At 39.2% G+C, this 18,298-nt stretch overlaps 1 protein-coding gene across 1 annotated transcript in view; it reads left to right on the top strand.

The window, feature by feature from the left end:
* Positions 1-12,869: 12,869 nt before the first annotated feature.
* The window catches only part of LOC135466375 (E3 ubiquitin-protein ligase MARCHF5-like), a 43,913-nt gene continuing 38,484 nt past the window's right edge, over positions 12,870-18,298 (top strand). The window contains exons 1-2 of the mRNA XM_064743817.1: positions 12,870-12,882; positions 13,920-14,072. Of these exons, the coding sequence (XP_064599887.1) occupies positions 14,032-14,072 (41 nt within the window). The 5' untranslated portion in view covers positions 12,870-12,882; positions 13,920-14,031. The remainder of the gene's footprint in view (positions 12,883-13,919; positions 14,073-18,298) is intronic.

Genomic DNA, 18,298 nt, shown 5'->3' with positions numbered 1-18,298 from the left:
TTATTAACATCGTTGTGTTCTATTATAAGATCCCATACACGATAATCAAGAGAATTATAGCAATACCTGTCAATTAAAATGGGACACAAGAAACCGACCAGAGCAGTGCTCGTTCCCGGGCCCACTGACACAACATTGCGGCATGTTCCCCAAATGCCATTGATGAAATAATAATATCCTTAGCTGTAACCTGATGGAGCAAGAGCCAAATGTCATATTTAATATGTTGTCTGCCTCAGAAAATTACCATGCAACAACGAAGCTGTACATAAGTGTGTATCTAAAGCTTTAGCAATTTATTATGATAATCAGTAAATGTTCAACAGCAAGTTGATCGATGTTTCGTATTGATTAAATTTGTAGCCTACATGTTAAACACGCCTGCCACTACATGTGTACAGAACATAGCTAGATAAGTTTCTGTTGAAAGATGGGGACATTATACTTTTCGCTGTCTTTATTGGTCTGTTATCTATGCTTAAAAATATATAAATAATTTTATGTTATTTTCCCTTACACATTTCATTTTTTTTTCTTTGTTTTATACGGGAAAATTTCTTTTCTTTTGTATATTCCCCCTGTTCGTAAATTTTCTTACACCTTCATTTTACTAATCAAGCATTACTTTAGTTTTGCCTTTTTTCATAAGACATGTTATGATTATTTCTTTTTGACTGTGCGCCCTCTGTAATATAAATGCAGCGTGTAGGCTTACATCAGCTCATGCAAGAAATTTACCGTAAGTAGGTTTTCAAAGCGTTAAAATTTAATGCCCATTCAGACTAGCCATGTAGAGACGTATAAGCCTTTGTCCGGTCCATGTGTAAAATAATGACTTTCCGTTACGCTCTGTATTGTATAAAAGATGAAACAGCTGACCGTTGTAACGAGATGCCTGTTTAACGGTTTACATAGTGTCTGACTATAGTGAATGGCCTCGTGCTGGTGGCGCGTGCCAGGTGAAAGATTACATAACCTTGTTAGTATTGTCAAACCTCGTCTGTACCCAAGGCTTGACCCAATCAAATTTCGCACATAAATTTGGACATCTGGCAATGATTAGTGTGGAAGAGTTTAGGCCTTTTGCCAGAGGAAAGCTTCATAATTAATCTGAGAATATCTAGACCCCTAGAAGAAGACGACGCAGAAGAAGAAAAAAATATTGATATTGATAAAAAAAAAAAAAAAAAAATCACGAAAAAAATAAGAAAGGAACATAAAAAAACCTTGCGTTTTTATCTGGGATATTTAAAATACAGGCCTATTAAGAATTAGATACAATATTTAAGGATAATTATTTGAACAGTTTCAACAATTGAACTCAACCGAAGTGTTTTCCACCTAGTCAAATCCACAAAACAAACATGCAAATAATTATATTAATCTCTGTATGTACTGATCTGCGCACGGAACAAAGCACAAACATATGTAGTGTATTATAGTCAGCACCCTCCACCCCCGCCCACCCTAAATACATATAGGCCTACTTTGAAAAAATAAGTTAAAAAGCCAACAAAAAAACAAACAAAAAATGGGTCTGCAACTATTATTTTCATAAATGTGTTGATTATTTATAAAACGGACCATGTAGGTTCCCCGATAATTCATAAAACATGATATGGCCTATAAAAAATGGTCAGAAATCACAGGCTCTGGGAAAATGCATATAAAATTCATATCAGATCACGTGACGTGCATGTCCGCGCAACTGCATGTTTGCGCATCCATGCAGCTGTTATGGTATGCATGTGTGCTTTCTGCAGGCCTAATGAATTGGAGAAAAGAGAGAATTTATTGATGGTTCATTCTTGCATTATATGTCCGGTCGGAATGACTCATCTCTTTGTCCACTGGTCTGCATTTGTGCCCCCATCAGCTGCTGTGTGGCCCCAGCCCAGCTGATTGTCACTGACCTCACCCGGTATCCCACGGTCATCTGTACTAGCCATGTGGTGGTGGTCATCTCCGGCTCTCGGTTGAGGCCCTGCCTGCCACAGCCGGCTGGCAAACCCGCCTGCCAGCCTCCCTCGCACGTGCTCACGCTACAATGCATGACACGAAAAAAAAATACCCGCGTCATTGTCGCGTGTAGGGGAAGCACGTGCCGCCAGAGAGTTGTATGTTTCTGGCACGCGACAGCTCATGTCTAAACCCATTCATCCGACACGGTAATTGACTATATCAGGGTACCATAATACACCCACCATGCATGTATCTTATAATATATGGTGACAAAATGACGATACCATAGCGGATTCTACCATGTTCATTGCCTGCAAGCATTATACTGGGGTTGTACATGTATTTGGCAAGTTGCTTGGTAGACCTACGTACGTATCATTTATCATTCCTACATGAGTGTCATGGAAAAAACGGGAGAACCAAGAGACACGTGGCTCTTTGGAAGGAAAATATATGAATGATTTCTAAATGAACAACACTAATGTACTTTGAGAGTGTCATCTGGTATAGCGTTTATACATACATGACTCATCTTAAAGCAATGGACATTAACAATCAGCAATGTAAGGTAAAATATACTGCATGTGGAGATGTCAACCAAAGCTCACTGCATTCGTGTATTCTCTACCTGCGCGCTTGACGGTTTGGAATGTTACATTGATATATCCATGTATTTAACTTATCTTTGGTGGTTTCACATCACCATGTACTATCATCAGACAGTTTGATCCTGTGTATATAGTTTACTCTGGTTTGTGTGGTCTCACATCTGATTTGTGAGTTTGGCATATATATGCTTCATATACCAATGTGACAATACTCTGGGCGAACTGGTTATGATACTCCTACAATAGACCAACGGTCCTTCAACAAATAGTCAAAGAGAAGTAGCTAAAACAACCATGATACCACAGTGTTGTAGAATAGAATTTCTCACACAGAGGATTACATGCACTTGACAATTTTTATATACCGTCCAATGGCGTGATATATACATTTGACTATTATATTTATATAAACGGTATGTATGGCGCAGGCAGGCATTTATACCTGTTATGAAAATAACATCTCATGTGTAATAAAAGTCTGAATTACCGACGTGAAAATATGTTAATTAATACTGGTAAGAGCCTTGGATTAATGTGACCATGTATGTAAATACTGCTGAAGTGAGAGCAGATACTGGTGATATGGGAGCAGTTACTGGTGATGTGAGATCAGATACTGGTGATGTGAGAGCAGATACAGGAGCCGATACTGGTGATGTGAGAGCAGATACTGGTGATGTGAAACAGATACTGGTGATGTGGGAACAGATATAGGAGCCGATACTGGTGATGTGGGAGCAGATACTGGTAATGTGAGAGCAGATACTGGTGATATGAGAGCAGATACTGGTGATATGGGAGCAGATATTGGTGATGTGGGAGCAGCTACTGGTGATGTGAGATCAGATACTGGTGATGTGAGAGCAGATACTGTTGATGTGAAACAGATACTGGTGATGTGGGAGCAGATATAGGAGCCGATATTGGTGATGTGGGAGAAGATACTGGTAATGTGAGATCAGATACTGGTGATATGAGAGCAGACACTGGTGATATGGGAGCAGATACTGGTGATGTGGGAGCAGATACTGGTGATGTGGGAGCAGATACTGGTGATGTTGGAGCAGTTACTGGTGATGTGGGGACAGATACTGGTGATGTGTGAGCAGATATGAGAGCAGATATTGGTGATATGAGAGCAGATACTGGTGACGTGAGAGCAGATACTGGTGATATGAGAGCAGATACTGGTGATGAGGGATTAGACACTGGTGATGTGGGAGCAGATATGAGAGTAGATACCGGTAATGTGAGAGCAGATACTGGTGACGTGAAAGCAGATACTGGTGATATGAGAGCAGATAGTGGTGATGCGGGAGCAAATACTGGTAATGTGAGAGCAGATACTGGTGATGTGAGAGCAGATACGGGTGATGTGAGAGCGCATACTGTTGTAACTGATACTGGTGATGTGAGAGCAGATACTGGTGATGTAGGAACGAATATGGGTAATGTGTTACCAGATATACGGGTTATGTTTGACCAGATATGTACGGGGAAGGTGTGACCAGATATACAGTTAAGGTGTGAACAGGTACAGATCATTTAGTAGCAGATATACGGGTAATGGACATGATGTGACTAGATTCTGGTGAAGTGGGAGCTGATATACCTGTAATGGACACGTGATCAGATGCTGGCCATGTACCGGTATAATATGTGACCAGATACTGTATGGTGTACTGTGTAACGAGATACTAGTATTATGAGTTACCAGACACTGGTATAACATGTGACCAGATATAGCTAATGTGTGTCCAGATACTGGTATAATGTGAAGTAAGATTCTGCATGGTAATGTGTGACCAGACACCGCATGGTAATGCATCACCACATTGTATATGATAATATGTCAGAAGATACTGGTGAATTGTGACTAGATGCAAGTAATGTGTGACAATGCATGCAGACTCTGGTAACTCGTGGTAAGGTAGTGCATGGCATAATGTGTGACCAGATACTGGTAACTCGTGGTAATGTGCTGCATGGTATAACGTGTGACCAGATACTGCATGGCATGGTATAATGTGTGACCAGATACTGGTAACATGTGACCAGATACTGCATGGTACTTTATAATGGGTGGCCGGACACTGCATGGTTTAGTGTGGGACCAGATTCTGGTAACGTGTGACCATATACTGCATGGCACTGTATAACAGGTGACCAAATACTGCATGGTATAATGTGGGACCAGATACTGGTAACGTGTGACCAAATACTGCATGATATAATGTGTGAACAGATATTGGTAACGTGTGAACAGATACTGCATTGCAGAATGTGGGACCAAATACTGCATGGTTTGATGTGTGACCAGATGCCACTGTACCGTGAACTAGTGCTGTCATGGATGCTGTAAATCCGATCTGTATGCTGTCATTGCAAAGTCGAAGAAACTGTGGATGTGATTTCCTAACACTAGCCCTCTTTATATGCATGGTTATAGATGTAAGTCAAATCTGTAAACTGTCCCAAATCCTTAGCTCTTCTGCTTTTGCGTTTATTGTAAATACTGAAAATAAGTGAATAACACTGAGGCAAAATCTGTCGGAATTTCGTCTTCCGTTGCTGGCCACGAAATATGTTGTTTTAAAAGTTTTTAAATGTTAACTCGATAGTCAAAAATGATGGTGTGGAATCCATTCCGTAATATATATTTAGAAGTTAAACTGTGGGAAGTAATTTATGATAAAAGACGAATCTGATGCATTGGGCAGAAATTTTAAATTAAATTTCAAACTTACTTTTACTTGTCATGGTGTGGACCAAATACATTATAATCCACGAGGTCTGTCAGCAACCTGCGGATGATCGTGGGTTTCGCCCGGGCTCTGTCCGGCTTCCTCCCACCATGACTGATAGTACATACCAGGTTTAGTTGTGAAATAAAGTCGTGTTTCATTCAAGCTGTAAAAATGCATAGAGTTTAGGATACAAACGTCAAATCTGTATGGTGATTACATACGGCAGATGCCAACACGTGCTGCATGCACGATATATGTATGTGTCTATAGAGTATACTGTATACTTGCATATATTGCTACATATATTGCCAAGGTAATATTAAATTCCAAACGGTAAGGAAAAAAGGGCATTTTCCACCAGCCATGAGGTGTGTATGCATCGTGCGTGTGCTAGCTGCTATATTACACGTCAGCTGTTGCAAGGACAGATGCTGGGCGCTAATCTGTCGGTCATATCGTCTAAAAAAGAGGTTAGGAGCTTTAGGGTGGATTAAATTACTGAGCCTTAACAACAGGCTGATTTAAATGTGTTAACTATCGATTTCTGTGACATATGTTTCTGGTTGACTTGTTTCTTGTGAAGACAGTTAACGTGTATGTTACATATGGAACATTTGCGTGCCTTCTGTCACCTATACACGTACTCCTTTACCGACATATACCCTAAATATACCTCTTATCTGTGTGAAGTTGGCCCTTATACTAATGCCGCATGGTTTCATGGCCAGTGTGTGTGAATGACAGTGGTGTACACATCATTAGCTAAAGTGGGGCGTTTTAGGACAGTGGTATAAACAGATGTCGTACTGAAGTATTTATACTTATGTCCATTGTATTTATGTATCTCATCAAGATGTCATCATTCATACTTCGAATATGTGTAATCACGGGACGAACCCTTTTCTTAACAAATTAAGTCATGTTAAATACTGAGGTTTATTTCATTGTAAATTTAAATGTATATATTTGGTAACTGGTTTGTTGATTTCATCGCGAAAGCAAGGCCTAGCCAACCGGCCTGTTAGTCACCGTATAGCCAGTGTTCTAGAATATGTAAATTTGGAGAAGACTATAATTTTATATTATTTAGACGGCGTGTGAGTAGTGCATTTTGCAGCGAAGATCTTTCGTGGGATCTTTGGTCATATAATATCCAGTGGGATACTTGTGAGCTGGCTGGAGTTTCATCGTGTTTTGGATTCGAAAGGCTGTCTATATATATATATATATATATATATATATATATATATATATATATATATATATATATATATATATATATATATATATATATATATTGGAGCCGGTGGAATTACGAGATATTTTGCCTCTCAGTCCATGCATGTGATCATGACAATGTGTGGATATGTGAGTGGCGGTCAGTGGAGGACTGACTCGCCGTAGGTAAACATATTCAAAAGGACTGAAAGTAACATAGTCAGGATTTCTGAAAGTAAAATAGTCAGGAGGTCTGAAAGTAACATTGTCAGGAGGTCTGAAAGTAACATAGTCAGGAGGTCTGAAAGTAACATAGTCAGGAGATCTGAAAGTAACATAGTCAGGAGGTCTGAAAGTAACATAGTCAGGAGGACTCAAAGTAACATAGTCAGGAGGACTCAAAGTAACATAGTCAGGAGGTCTGAAAGTAACATAGTCAGGAGGACTCAAAGTAAAATAGTCAGGAGGCCTGAAAGTAACATAGTCAGGAGGACTCAAAGTAACATAGTCAAGAGGACTCATAGTAACAGTCACGAGAACACAAGGTAACTTAGGAGGACTCAAAGTAACAGTCGTGAAGAGTGAAATTAACATAGTCATGAGCATCCAAAGTAAGATAGTCAGGAGGACACAGAGTAACATTATCAGAAGTATTCAAAGTAACAATCATGAAGAGTGAAAGTAACATAATCACGAGCATCCAAAGTAACATAGTCACGAGGACTCAAAGTAACGTAGTCTCGAGGACTGAAAGTATAGTTGCCTAATTATTAACAAACACGCAGGATGACTGAATTCAACTATAGCAGTCTATATAGGTGGCTCTAGAATTAATGGCCGCATATACGTGATTCGGCTGTGGCATGAATTCACGAGGTTTGTCAGATATACAACGAAAATCTTTGCTTTCCTCCACCGATAAATCTTACCGACGCGATACACAAGTGAAAACTTCATGAGCAGTCTAGTAAATATACAATATATTGTTTCTAATACGTCGATATATTCCTGTATTGTTTTTGTATATGTACGCGGGTAGTCATTGTATTTCAATATTTCAGCACATAAATTGTTTAAACTAAATCATCTTACCCTTGGCAGGTGCATGCAGAGCTGTTTATGTCAAATGTTACGGGGTCATAACAAAAGAAAATAGAAGTTATATAAAATATATTAAAAACGCCCTCCGAACTTTTCACATTCTGTTATATTCTTTCTTGAAGAAATAGAGAAAGATCCCCATGTGAGCAGAATTTACACAGGAAAAAAAACAATAAAATGCCTTCTCAACTTTCTACATTCTGTTATATTGAAAGTTGAGGAGGTGTTTTATTATCACCAGGGGATCTTTCTCTGTTTCTTCTAATTTGAAACTCCAGTTGGAACATATATATAGTTTATAACATGGCATTTATAATCTGGTAATGTGACAGGACGATTTCAAGGCATTTGTCTTCATGACATCGTAAATACTTGTCATTATAAATACAGCATGTATGTCTCGATTTTTAATCGCGTATGAATTTTTTTTTAAGCGAAAACACGATAATCTACATTACATATACATATATACTGCAAACGAAATACTTTTATGGAGACAATGACGTAATCTGGATAATCGATAAGGTGTGTGACTACATGCATCGCCATGATGTCGGCCGTGTGTAATGATTACACATTAATACATGTATTTACAGTTAGTATGGCATACAAGGTGCCTAATATTCTTGAGTTCGGCGTGAAACACGAATCAAATAAATAAATAAATGCAAGGTGTCTCAGTATTTTAGCATAAGGAAAAGATAGATGTAATCCAACTGAATGATTTCTTTGTATCCATCCAGTATGTCGGCTAAACTAGATGAGTATAAATTTACTCCTATATAATCTCTGTATTTCGCCTTGATGTCGTTTCGAGCTAAAGAGAATATATATGTATATACAGTATGTATAATTATGTGTTTATGAGGGTACAATATAGTCTATAGTTGTGTTTGTACATATATAGGTGGTAAGTAATTCCGCTACACTAATGTACCTGTGTCGAAGTTTAAAAGGGAGAGGAAATGTATTTTGCCTATCGCTAGTAAACATATATGCTCAGACACATATGCATTCACGTTGTGAAATAGGGTGCTGGGTTAAAACGAACGACGAAATTTAGCTTAATATCTATATACATACACGTGCGTGTTCTGTAAGAGCGCAGAAAAATGAAGTGGGCAACAGGAGTAAGGCCATTGAAAACTGTCTCTAAAAATGGGTTTACTAATTTTTTAGGTCTTTTTTCCATTGAATTAATTGAAATCTGATCTCTGAATTGTAACATTAAAGATGTCTTTATTATCAAATTTAGAGAATTGAATGAATTTAACTCTCTTAAAAAAATATGTATATATTTATATATGCATACTTTTTTTTTTACAAGTCGTTTTCAGCCTGCTGACTATCTGATGAGCTTTCTTTCACTTTAATTCCTCAGGATTGTATTCTATAGCGTGTATACAGGTATAGCTATATAAAATTCCGCCCCCAGCCTTAGGTGTATGGCTGCTGGGATGGGGGGGCTCTTGAGATGAATATTTCATAAGATCAGTGCTGGTTTCTATAGTAAGAGGAGCCAAGGGCATTAAGTGAATGAACGGACCATGTGTACATGCATGCCATGGGATTGCATGTTCGATAGACGGTCGATAAAACAGAACTTCGTGTCTTTTCTGAATGGTATGATGATCAGACGCATAGTAGAGGCCTATACACCCACTCCAGTCTACCGCACAAGATCCATCATCAGATGGCATCGTCGCGAAACATTGAACCTATGTCATATCATATACATGTATATACCTGATATGTATACACACATACCTACACACACGTTATACGCTTCTTTGGGTAAATCGTAGACATATGGCCTTAGCTGTAGAAAACCGTTATCTTTCCACTTCTTCGTCACAGCGGCAATGGGTGTATATAGCGGTGAAGCTGTCAATAATTTAAACTATATTTTACTGTAGCAAAATTAAAGGCTTTCTTGAGTTTCTATACATCTGTCAGGTTAAAAAGTATTATCTGATAGATTTGAATCTATAGCCTATACACGTGTTGGGTGGCTTTGTAGTGTCTACATTTTCCAAGATTTGAGGTCGTGTCGCACAGTTAAGCTCCCACAATATAGGAAATCTCTATACATTCGTGGTATACTATATACCATTCTCGCAAGACAGCATTTCATTTATCCGCTATACCAGTTTTTCCTGCAGTTGTGTATACTCCATGATTGATCCCTTAATTTCTCTCTCTATCTTCTGACCTCATCCACGCACTAAGTCATGTGACTTTCGACAACACAGGCTTCACGTGGATTTGAACTTCAGCCGTGCAACACTCAGTGTTCACCATGCATTTTGGCTCAATACAGAAAAAAAAATAATGAAAAATACACCTGAACAGATTTGAAACCAGTTTGCAGTTCTTAACCAGACTGATACTACGTGTTCACTGAATTTACCAGGCGTTTTTGTGTTTACTTGTATTGTCAAAACTTTTTTTATACAAATAGATTTCGGGTGTGCCTGCATGCATTGTTTTTTTATGTTCTTTTTATTATTCTCATCGAAGTTCAAAAAGGATCAGGAAAACAAGTTTTCATTTAAAAACACAACGTTAATTGATTAGGCTTTAGACCGGACATAACCTGGCTCCTGATATATGAACCTTACATTTTGAAGTACTATTTATAGCCTATGACTTTACTTAAGCTTGCCACTTATTAACATATGACATAGCAAATATAATTCCATCATCACATGCATAGTTTTACTTAATCTCGGACTACACATGTAGATTTCGTCAACACAGGCTGTGACACGAATTAATACCGTCAATAACCACATGAACTACTGATTACAGCATCTGTAATTTTATGAAAATTTTATTAACATTTTTACTAGAAGCAAGAAGAATGGAACGTTTACAGCAGGTACACGTGTGACACCATAACTATACAAGTAATAAAAAGGTAAAGTGAACAAGTGAAATTATATTTTATTTGATACAGAAGTAGTTGTTGAACGCCATACCCGTTTAAAACCACCAATCGTTGACAAATTAATGGCGAATATTCGGTCATTTGGAGAAATGCAGTTGAAGATGCCTCGAGAGAACGTCATGTAAGTCCAAAGTTTGCAGGTCCGGATGGAATTGAACCCACCTAGGCCCATCTAGACGGGTGACTTCGCGAGTTAAGAGCCAGCACCTTGGCCATGCTTGGACGTACGGCCAGCTCCCATGAAAGCTCCTAAATTCCAATTAGGGTTGTTAGATATTCTCACTAGCAAATAAGCCTATGTCGAAAAACAATAGCAATCTATTACTTGTGAACGAACATCATTTATTATGGAGTTTACAAGGAAATAAATTATAATAAAAGTGAAAGTGGAAGAAATAGACCTTTGTACGCGCTGGAACATAATCCATGTGATTCCCACAAATTCACCAGTTACGTGTGACTATTTGCCAAGCACCACACTGTCGTCGCTGCTCTGGTTTTAATCTGTATAACTGTAAGTCTTTATGATTATATCGTACGATATTACTAAACTAGCTCTAGACAGCCCTACATCTTCACTAACACTACCCCGCTGTGTTAGTGACGCGAAAGCGTTCCTAAATTGTCGACTTTATGATCGAGGATATTTATGCGTAGGCTAAATATCTTCAAAAATAAGCCATTGTTCTGAGCTAGGGTAAAGAAAAATTCATAAGTGTCTTCAATCAGAAAGTCGACATTTTAGGAAGGCTGTCGCGTTGCCACTGTGTTACTCGATAGATAAATGAGTTACATATATTGCAACTAGAGCTACATAGGGCCTAAACCAGGAATCTGCTGGTGGACTGAGCATCCCCGAGGCCTATCTGCCTCGAGGCATTGTTTTAATTTAGTTTGCATATTAAATATGATGACAATACAGCTTTCTGATTAATTCTAGACTAGTGACGTCTAATATATTACAAATAACACACCCGGATTATTATTATTATTATTATTATTTTTTTGCCTATGTTGCTTAAACCAGGTGCTGGGTGCGTGGAAATTGCTGCTAGGTCTACATGTATTTTATTCAGACATTTACATGAAGAGTTAGAATATAACCCTAACTGAGGTAAAGTGACAGGAGGCCATGCTTCATTGATTGCGCGTGACTATTTGCCATTGTTTTTTATTATCACACTGTCGTCGTTGCTTTGGTTTTACTCTATGGTCTAAGCCTTTTTTGTACTGTATTGTGAGTTAAACTACCAGTACAGTGTTGGTTTTCTCCCCAATGCGGCTGTTTGCGTCAAGACACCAAGTGGCCAAAATCTTATAAGACTAAATCGACCTCCACGCTGAAGAGTGTATCGCATCCGGTGTCAGGTATTTATTTCTCGGCATTTTAATTAAATCTGTTTTATCATTTTCACTTTCACTTATCCAAGCTACGTTAGTACAGCAGAAGTTAAAGAAAATGTTTGGACATTATTGCTACATGTGAGAGCGAACAATTGGAGAATAGGGTATTCTATAGACGATGATGTTAGTTCAGAATGTCACAGCTAAACAACAACAACGACAGTTTGTCATGAAGAAGTTTGCAAGAGAATCTCATCAGAATGACATCCTGCTACTCTCCTACGCACTAGCTTTCATCTTTTTAGCAAGTGCAGGGTGTGCTGTAAATCTGAGGTTACTGTACATTGTTAGTCATTGACCCCTTTCTTAGTTGTAAATATGTAATTCTGATTCGACTGGCTTTGCCCGAAAAACCGGCCTAAGGGTGGCTTACATTTACTGATACGCGGAGTCTGCTGCCATCCTTAGACAGACTGTGTGTGCACCATATTATCAGATTGTATTTGTATTTAGTTATCCTATTGGCAAAGCTCGCTGCAAACACGATACTTAATATCCAAATCCACTTTAATAGTACATGCTCTATCCGCAAGCTAAGACATTTACATGTATGCACCTTTTGCAACAATCGACTGTCCTTTATCGGATATTTCCTCCAAAAATCTCAGCCACACTCAAAACTAAGATTAGTTTTGAGTTTCTTGTCAAGAGAAACCATGTCTACCCGTTTGAAATGGCACTTCAGTCATGCTGAGAAACTGACATCATCTAACAATATGTCACAACTGTCTTTAAGTATTCCATTGTGTAGACCAACTCATCATGCAAAGGTGGACAGCAATGTTGTTTTGAAAGCTTATTTTAGAGTGAAGTAGAAGTATGTAGTGTCAGATGTTTTCAAGTTGACAAGAAATTGTCTATTTGACAGATTTGATTTGCTGTGGAACGAAAGGTCAGTAACATGTGTGCATGCATTGTGCATGAAAACAAAAGCTACACTTGTCAAATGACGGCATTGTCACATTTGTGAGTTGGGCACAAAAGTTAGAGATCATGGAATTACCACTCATTTACGCCACAGAATTGGATAAAAATTATCCATAAGACCGGGAAATGTAATTCACTAGACTTCTGACCTTGGCACATAAGTTTTGGCTCATATTTTTATTCCGATGACATGCTTGGCGAATGGCTCTATTCCCATACGTCTTTTTGACTGTCATCTAGACCTTACCCAATGTTAAATGTTCTACGAGTGGCACAGTTTCAAAACTTACAATTTACATAGTCTGACTGTCTTGTGGGTTGAGAAATATTTGGATACATCATAACCATGGCTGCTCAATCTCTAGTCAGAGACTTGTGATGACAGTGTTGAGAAACATATTGAAGCGTGAATAACCACTCAACTTTTCTCTAGATGATCAAATCCATGTTGTAACATCTTGCCTTCCCATCACTGCACACAATTCTGTAATAGAAATCCAACAGAGTATAGTTCTCACAACAGCTTTATAGCAGCTTTATGGCAGGTTTGTCTGGTGGCTTGTAAATGACTGGTTTACTCTGGGCACTGGGCCTCATCCACCCATAACACTAAACTATTCTTGGTTATGGCACTCAACACCAATCAGATTTATTAATGATCGAGACAAAAATCTGAATTGAAAAACACATGATGGTGGCAAAACTGTGCATCTTGCTGACAGAGATCACAAGGGTAAAACAGATTTTCAATATTTAAATATCTATTCCTATCTCTGGTTGACATATGACTGAGAATGATGGTTTTCTGGCATTCTTTACCTCAGCACAGGTAATGATCTAACTGAAGTACATTTTGTATGTCTGTAATGATAGCTATTTATGCCACAGTTTAAGTAGTACAATTTTGGTGAAATATTTATACTATGCCCTGGTATGAGAAATTAAGTTAATAAGATTTTGACAAGAGTGACTAAAATCACAGCCTTTGTATTTTTTCCTGAGGATCACCTGCAGCAAGAGTCTTAATATTTCTATACAGCAGTGGATCTGGATGTGGATGGTGCTCTGGAGCTGTTTGTTCTGATCACCAGTTGGTGTAAATAGCCAGTTCATCATGGCGATGAGTCGAGCACATTCTCAGGATGAAGAAAACAGGTACTCGTTTTAGCTCTCTGTAATTACAGTCTGTATGTACAATTGTGTCATACTAGATCTGTACACTCTGTATGTACATCTGTGTCATAGCAGATCTGTACACTCTGTATGTACACTTGTGTCATAGCAGATCTGTACACTCTGTATGTACACCTGTGTTCTAACAGATACTCTGTATGTACACCTGTGTCATAGCAGATCCTGTACACTCTGTATGTACAATTGTGTCATAGCAGATCTGTACACTTTGTATGTTCCTCTGTGTCATAGCAGATCTGTACACTTTGTATGTTCCTCTGTGTCATAGCAGATCTGTACACTCTGTATGTACTCCTGTTTCATAGTAGATCTGGACACTCTGTATGTACCCCTGTGTAATAGCAGATCTGTAAACTCTGTATGTACCCCTGTGTAATAGCAGATCTGTACACTCTGTACGTTCCTCTGTGTCGTAGCAGATCTGTACACTCTGTATGTACACCTGTGTCATAGCAGATGTGTACACTCTGTATGTACACCTGTGTCATAGCAGATCTGTACACTCTGTATGTACAATCGTGTCATAGCAGATCTGTACACCCTGTATGTACAGTCGTGTCATAGCAGATCTGTACACTCTGTATGTACAATTGTGTCATAGCAGATCTGTACACTCTGTATGTACAATTGTGTCATAGCAGATCTGTACACTCTGTATGTACACCTGTCTCATAGTAGATCTATACACTCTGTATGTACAATTGTGTCATAGCAGATCTGTACACTCTGTATGTACACCTGTGTCATAGCGGATCTGTGCACTCTGTATGTACACCTGTGTTGTAACAGATACTCTGTATGTACACCTTTGTCATAGCAGATATGTACACTCTGTATGTTCATCTGTGTTGTAGCAGATCTGTACGCTTTGTATGTTCCTCTGTGTCATGGCAGATTTGTACACTCTGTGTTTTGCACCTGTGTCATAGCAGATCTGTATGTTTTGTATGTTCGTCTGTGTTGTAGGAGATCTGTACACTCTGTATTGTACCACTGTGTCATAGCAGCTCTGTACACTCTGTATGTATACTTGTGTCATAGCAGATGTGTACACTCTGTATGTGCATCTGTGTCGTAGCAGCTCTGTACACTTTGTATGTACATCTGTGTCATAGCAGATCTGTACACTCTGTATGTACATCTGTGTCATAGCAGCTCTGTACACTCTGTATGTTCATCTGTGTCGTAGCAGATCTGTACACTTTGTATGTTCCTCTTTGTCGTAGCAGATCTGTACACTCAGTATGTACAATTGTGTCATAGCAGATGTGTACACTCTGTATGTACACCTGTGTCATAGTAGCTCTTTACACTCTGTATGTACAATTGTGCCATAGCAGATCTGTACACTCTGTATGTACACTTATGTCATAGCAGATATGTACACTCTGATGTACAATCGTGTCATAGCAGATGTGTACACTCTGTATGTACATGTACACTTGTGTCATAGCAGATCTGTACACTCTGTATGTACATCTGTGTCATAGCAGATCTGTACACTCTGTATGTACATCTGTGTCATAGCAGATCTGTACACTCTGTATGTACAATTGTGTCATAGCAGACCTGTACACTCTGTATGTACACCTGTGTCGTAACAGATGTGTGCACTCTGTATGTACACCTGTGTTGTAACAGATACTCTGTATGTACACCTGTGTCATAGCAGATCTGTACACTCTGTATGTACAATTGTGTCATAGCAGATCTGTACACTCTGTATGTACATCTGTGTCATAGCAGATGTGTACACTCTGTATGTTTATCTGTGTCATAGCAGATCTATACACTCTGTATGTACACCTGTGTTGTAACAGATACTCTGTATGTACACCTGTGTCATAGCAGATCTGTACACTCTGTATGTACAATTGTGTCATAGCAGATGTGTGCACTTTGTATGTACACCTGTGTTGTGACAGATACTCTGTATGTACACCTGTGTCGTATCAGATCTGTGCACTCTGTATGTACATCTGTGTCGTAGCAGACCTGTACACTTTGTGTGTCCACCTGTGTCATAGCAGGTATATACACTCTGTATGTACAGCTATGTCGTAGCAGATCTGTACACTTTGTAAGTTCCTCTGTGTCATGGCAGATTTGTACACTCTGTATTGTGCACCTTTGACACAGCAGATCTGTATGTTTTGTATGTTCGTCTGTGTTGTAGGAGATCTGTACACTCTGTATGTGCATCTGTGTCATAGCAGATCTGTACACTCAGTATGTACAATTGTGTCACGGCAGATGTGTACACTCTGTATGTACACCTGTGTCGTAGCAGCTCTGTACACTCTGTATGTGCATCTGTGTCATAGCAGATCTGTACACTCTGTATGTGCATCTGTGTCGTAGCAGATCTGTACACTTTGTATGTTCATCTGTGTTGTAGCAGATCTGTAAACTGTGTATGTACAATTGTGTCATAGCAGATGTGTACACTCTGTATGTACACCTGTGTCGTAGCAGCTCTGTACACCCTGTATGTACATCTGTGTCATAGCAGATCTGTACACTCTGTATGTACACCTGTGTCATAGCAGATCTGTACACTCTGTATGTGCATCTGTGTCGTAGCAGATCTGTACACTTTGTAAGTTCATCTGTGTCGTAGCAGATCTGTACACTCTGTATGTACAATCGTGTCATAGCAGATCTGTACACTCTGTATGTACACCTGTGTCATAGCAGATCTGTACACTCTGTATGTGCATCTGTGTCGTAGCAGATCTGTACACTTTGTAAGTTCATCTGTGTCGTAGCAGCTCTGTACACTCTGTATGTGCATCTGTGTCATAGCAGATCTGTACACTCTGTATGTACGCCTGTGTCGTAGCAGCTCTGTACACTCTGTATGTTCATCTGTGTTGTAGCAGATCTGTACTTTGTGTATGTACAATTGTGTTATAGCAGATGTGCACACTCTGTATGTACACCTGTGTCGTAGCAGCTCTGTACACTCTGTATGTGCATCTGTGTCGTAGCAGATCTGTACACTTTGTATGTTCCTCTGTGTCGTAGCAGATGTGTACACTCTGTATGTACAATTGTGTCATAACAGATGTGTACACTCTGTATGTACTCCTGTGTCATAGTAGATCTGGACATTCTGTATGTACCCCTGTGTAATAGCAGATCTGTACACTCTATATGTACCCCTGTGTAATAGCAGATCTGTACACTCTGTACGTTCCTCTGTGTCGTAGCAGATCTGTACACTCTGTACGTTCCTCTGTGTCGTAGCAGATCTGTACACTCTGTATGTACCCCTGTGTAATAGCAGATCTGTACACTCTGTACGTTCCTCTGTGTCGTAGCAGATCTGTACACTCTGTATGTACACCTGTGTCGTAGCAGCTCTGTACACTCTGTACGTTCCTCTGTGTCGTAGCAGATCTGGACACTCTGTATGTACCCCTGTGTAATAGCAGACCTGGACACTCTGTATGTACCCCTGTGTAATAGCAGATCTGTACACTCTGTACTGTACCCCTGTTTCATAGTAGATCTGGACACTCTGTATGTACCCCTGTGTAATAGCAGATCTGGACACTCTGTATGTACCCCTGTGTAGTAGCAGATCTGTACACTCTGTATGTACACCTGTGTCATAGCAGATCTGTACGTTTTGTTTGTTCGTCTGTGTTGTAGCAGATGTGTACACTCTGTATGTACCCCTGTGTCATAGCAGATCTGTACGTTCTGTATTGTACCCCTGTGCCATAGCAGATCTGTATGTTTTGTATGTTCGTCTGTGTTGTAGCAGATGTGTACACTCTGTATTGAGGTGTAAGAAATTACTTTTGTGTTCTGCTAGGTAGTCATTTATGATTCGATTTGCAAGGGTATGCAATTAAATTGTCTCAAAACAATGGTTCGAGAAGTTTTTCCACATGTTGTTGGTGTTAGCTGTTGAATCATATGAGAACTCTTTTGAAAATGAAGGCAGGGAAAGTTGTTGACTGGTACATTGTCGACAAGCATTGCTGTTTGCTGGCACGTGAATGCGTGACTGCAGAACATAAAATTTCCATACAGAGAAAGTGTTCATGTTCAACTCTTGAGGCTCTGTTCCTCGCCAGTTCAGCGAATGCGGTAATTTATCCAATGTGGATTGGCCAATCAAGTCTCAAATTTTCTGTGAACTGAGATAATGTGTTGTATTTTTGTGGGATGTCCAA

Source organism: Liolophura sinensis, chromosome 6 (genome assembly GCF_032854445.1).
Source record: "Liolophura sinensis isolate JHLJ2023 chromosome 6, CUHK_Ljap_v2, whole genome shotgun sequence".
Classification (NCBI taxonomy): domain Eukaryota; kingdom Metazoa; phylum Mollusca; class Polyplacophora; order Chitonida; family Chitonidae; genus Liolophura; species Liolophura sinensis.
Note: the sequence above shows the minus strand (reverse complement) of the source record. Positions and strands in the feature narration are given on the sequence as shown.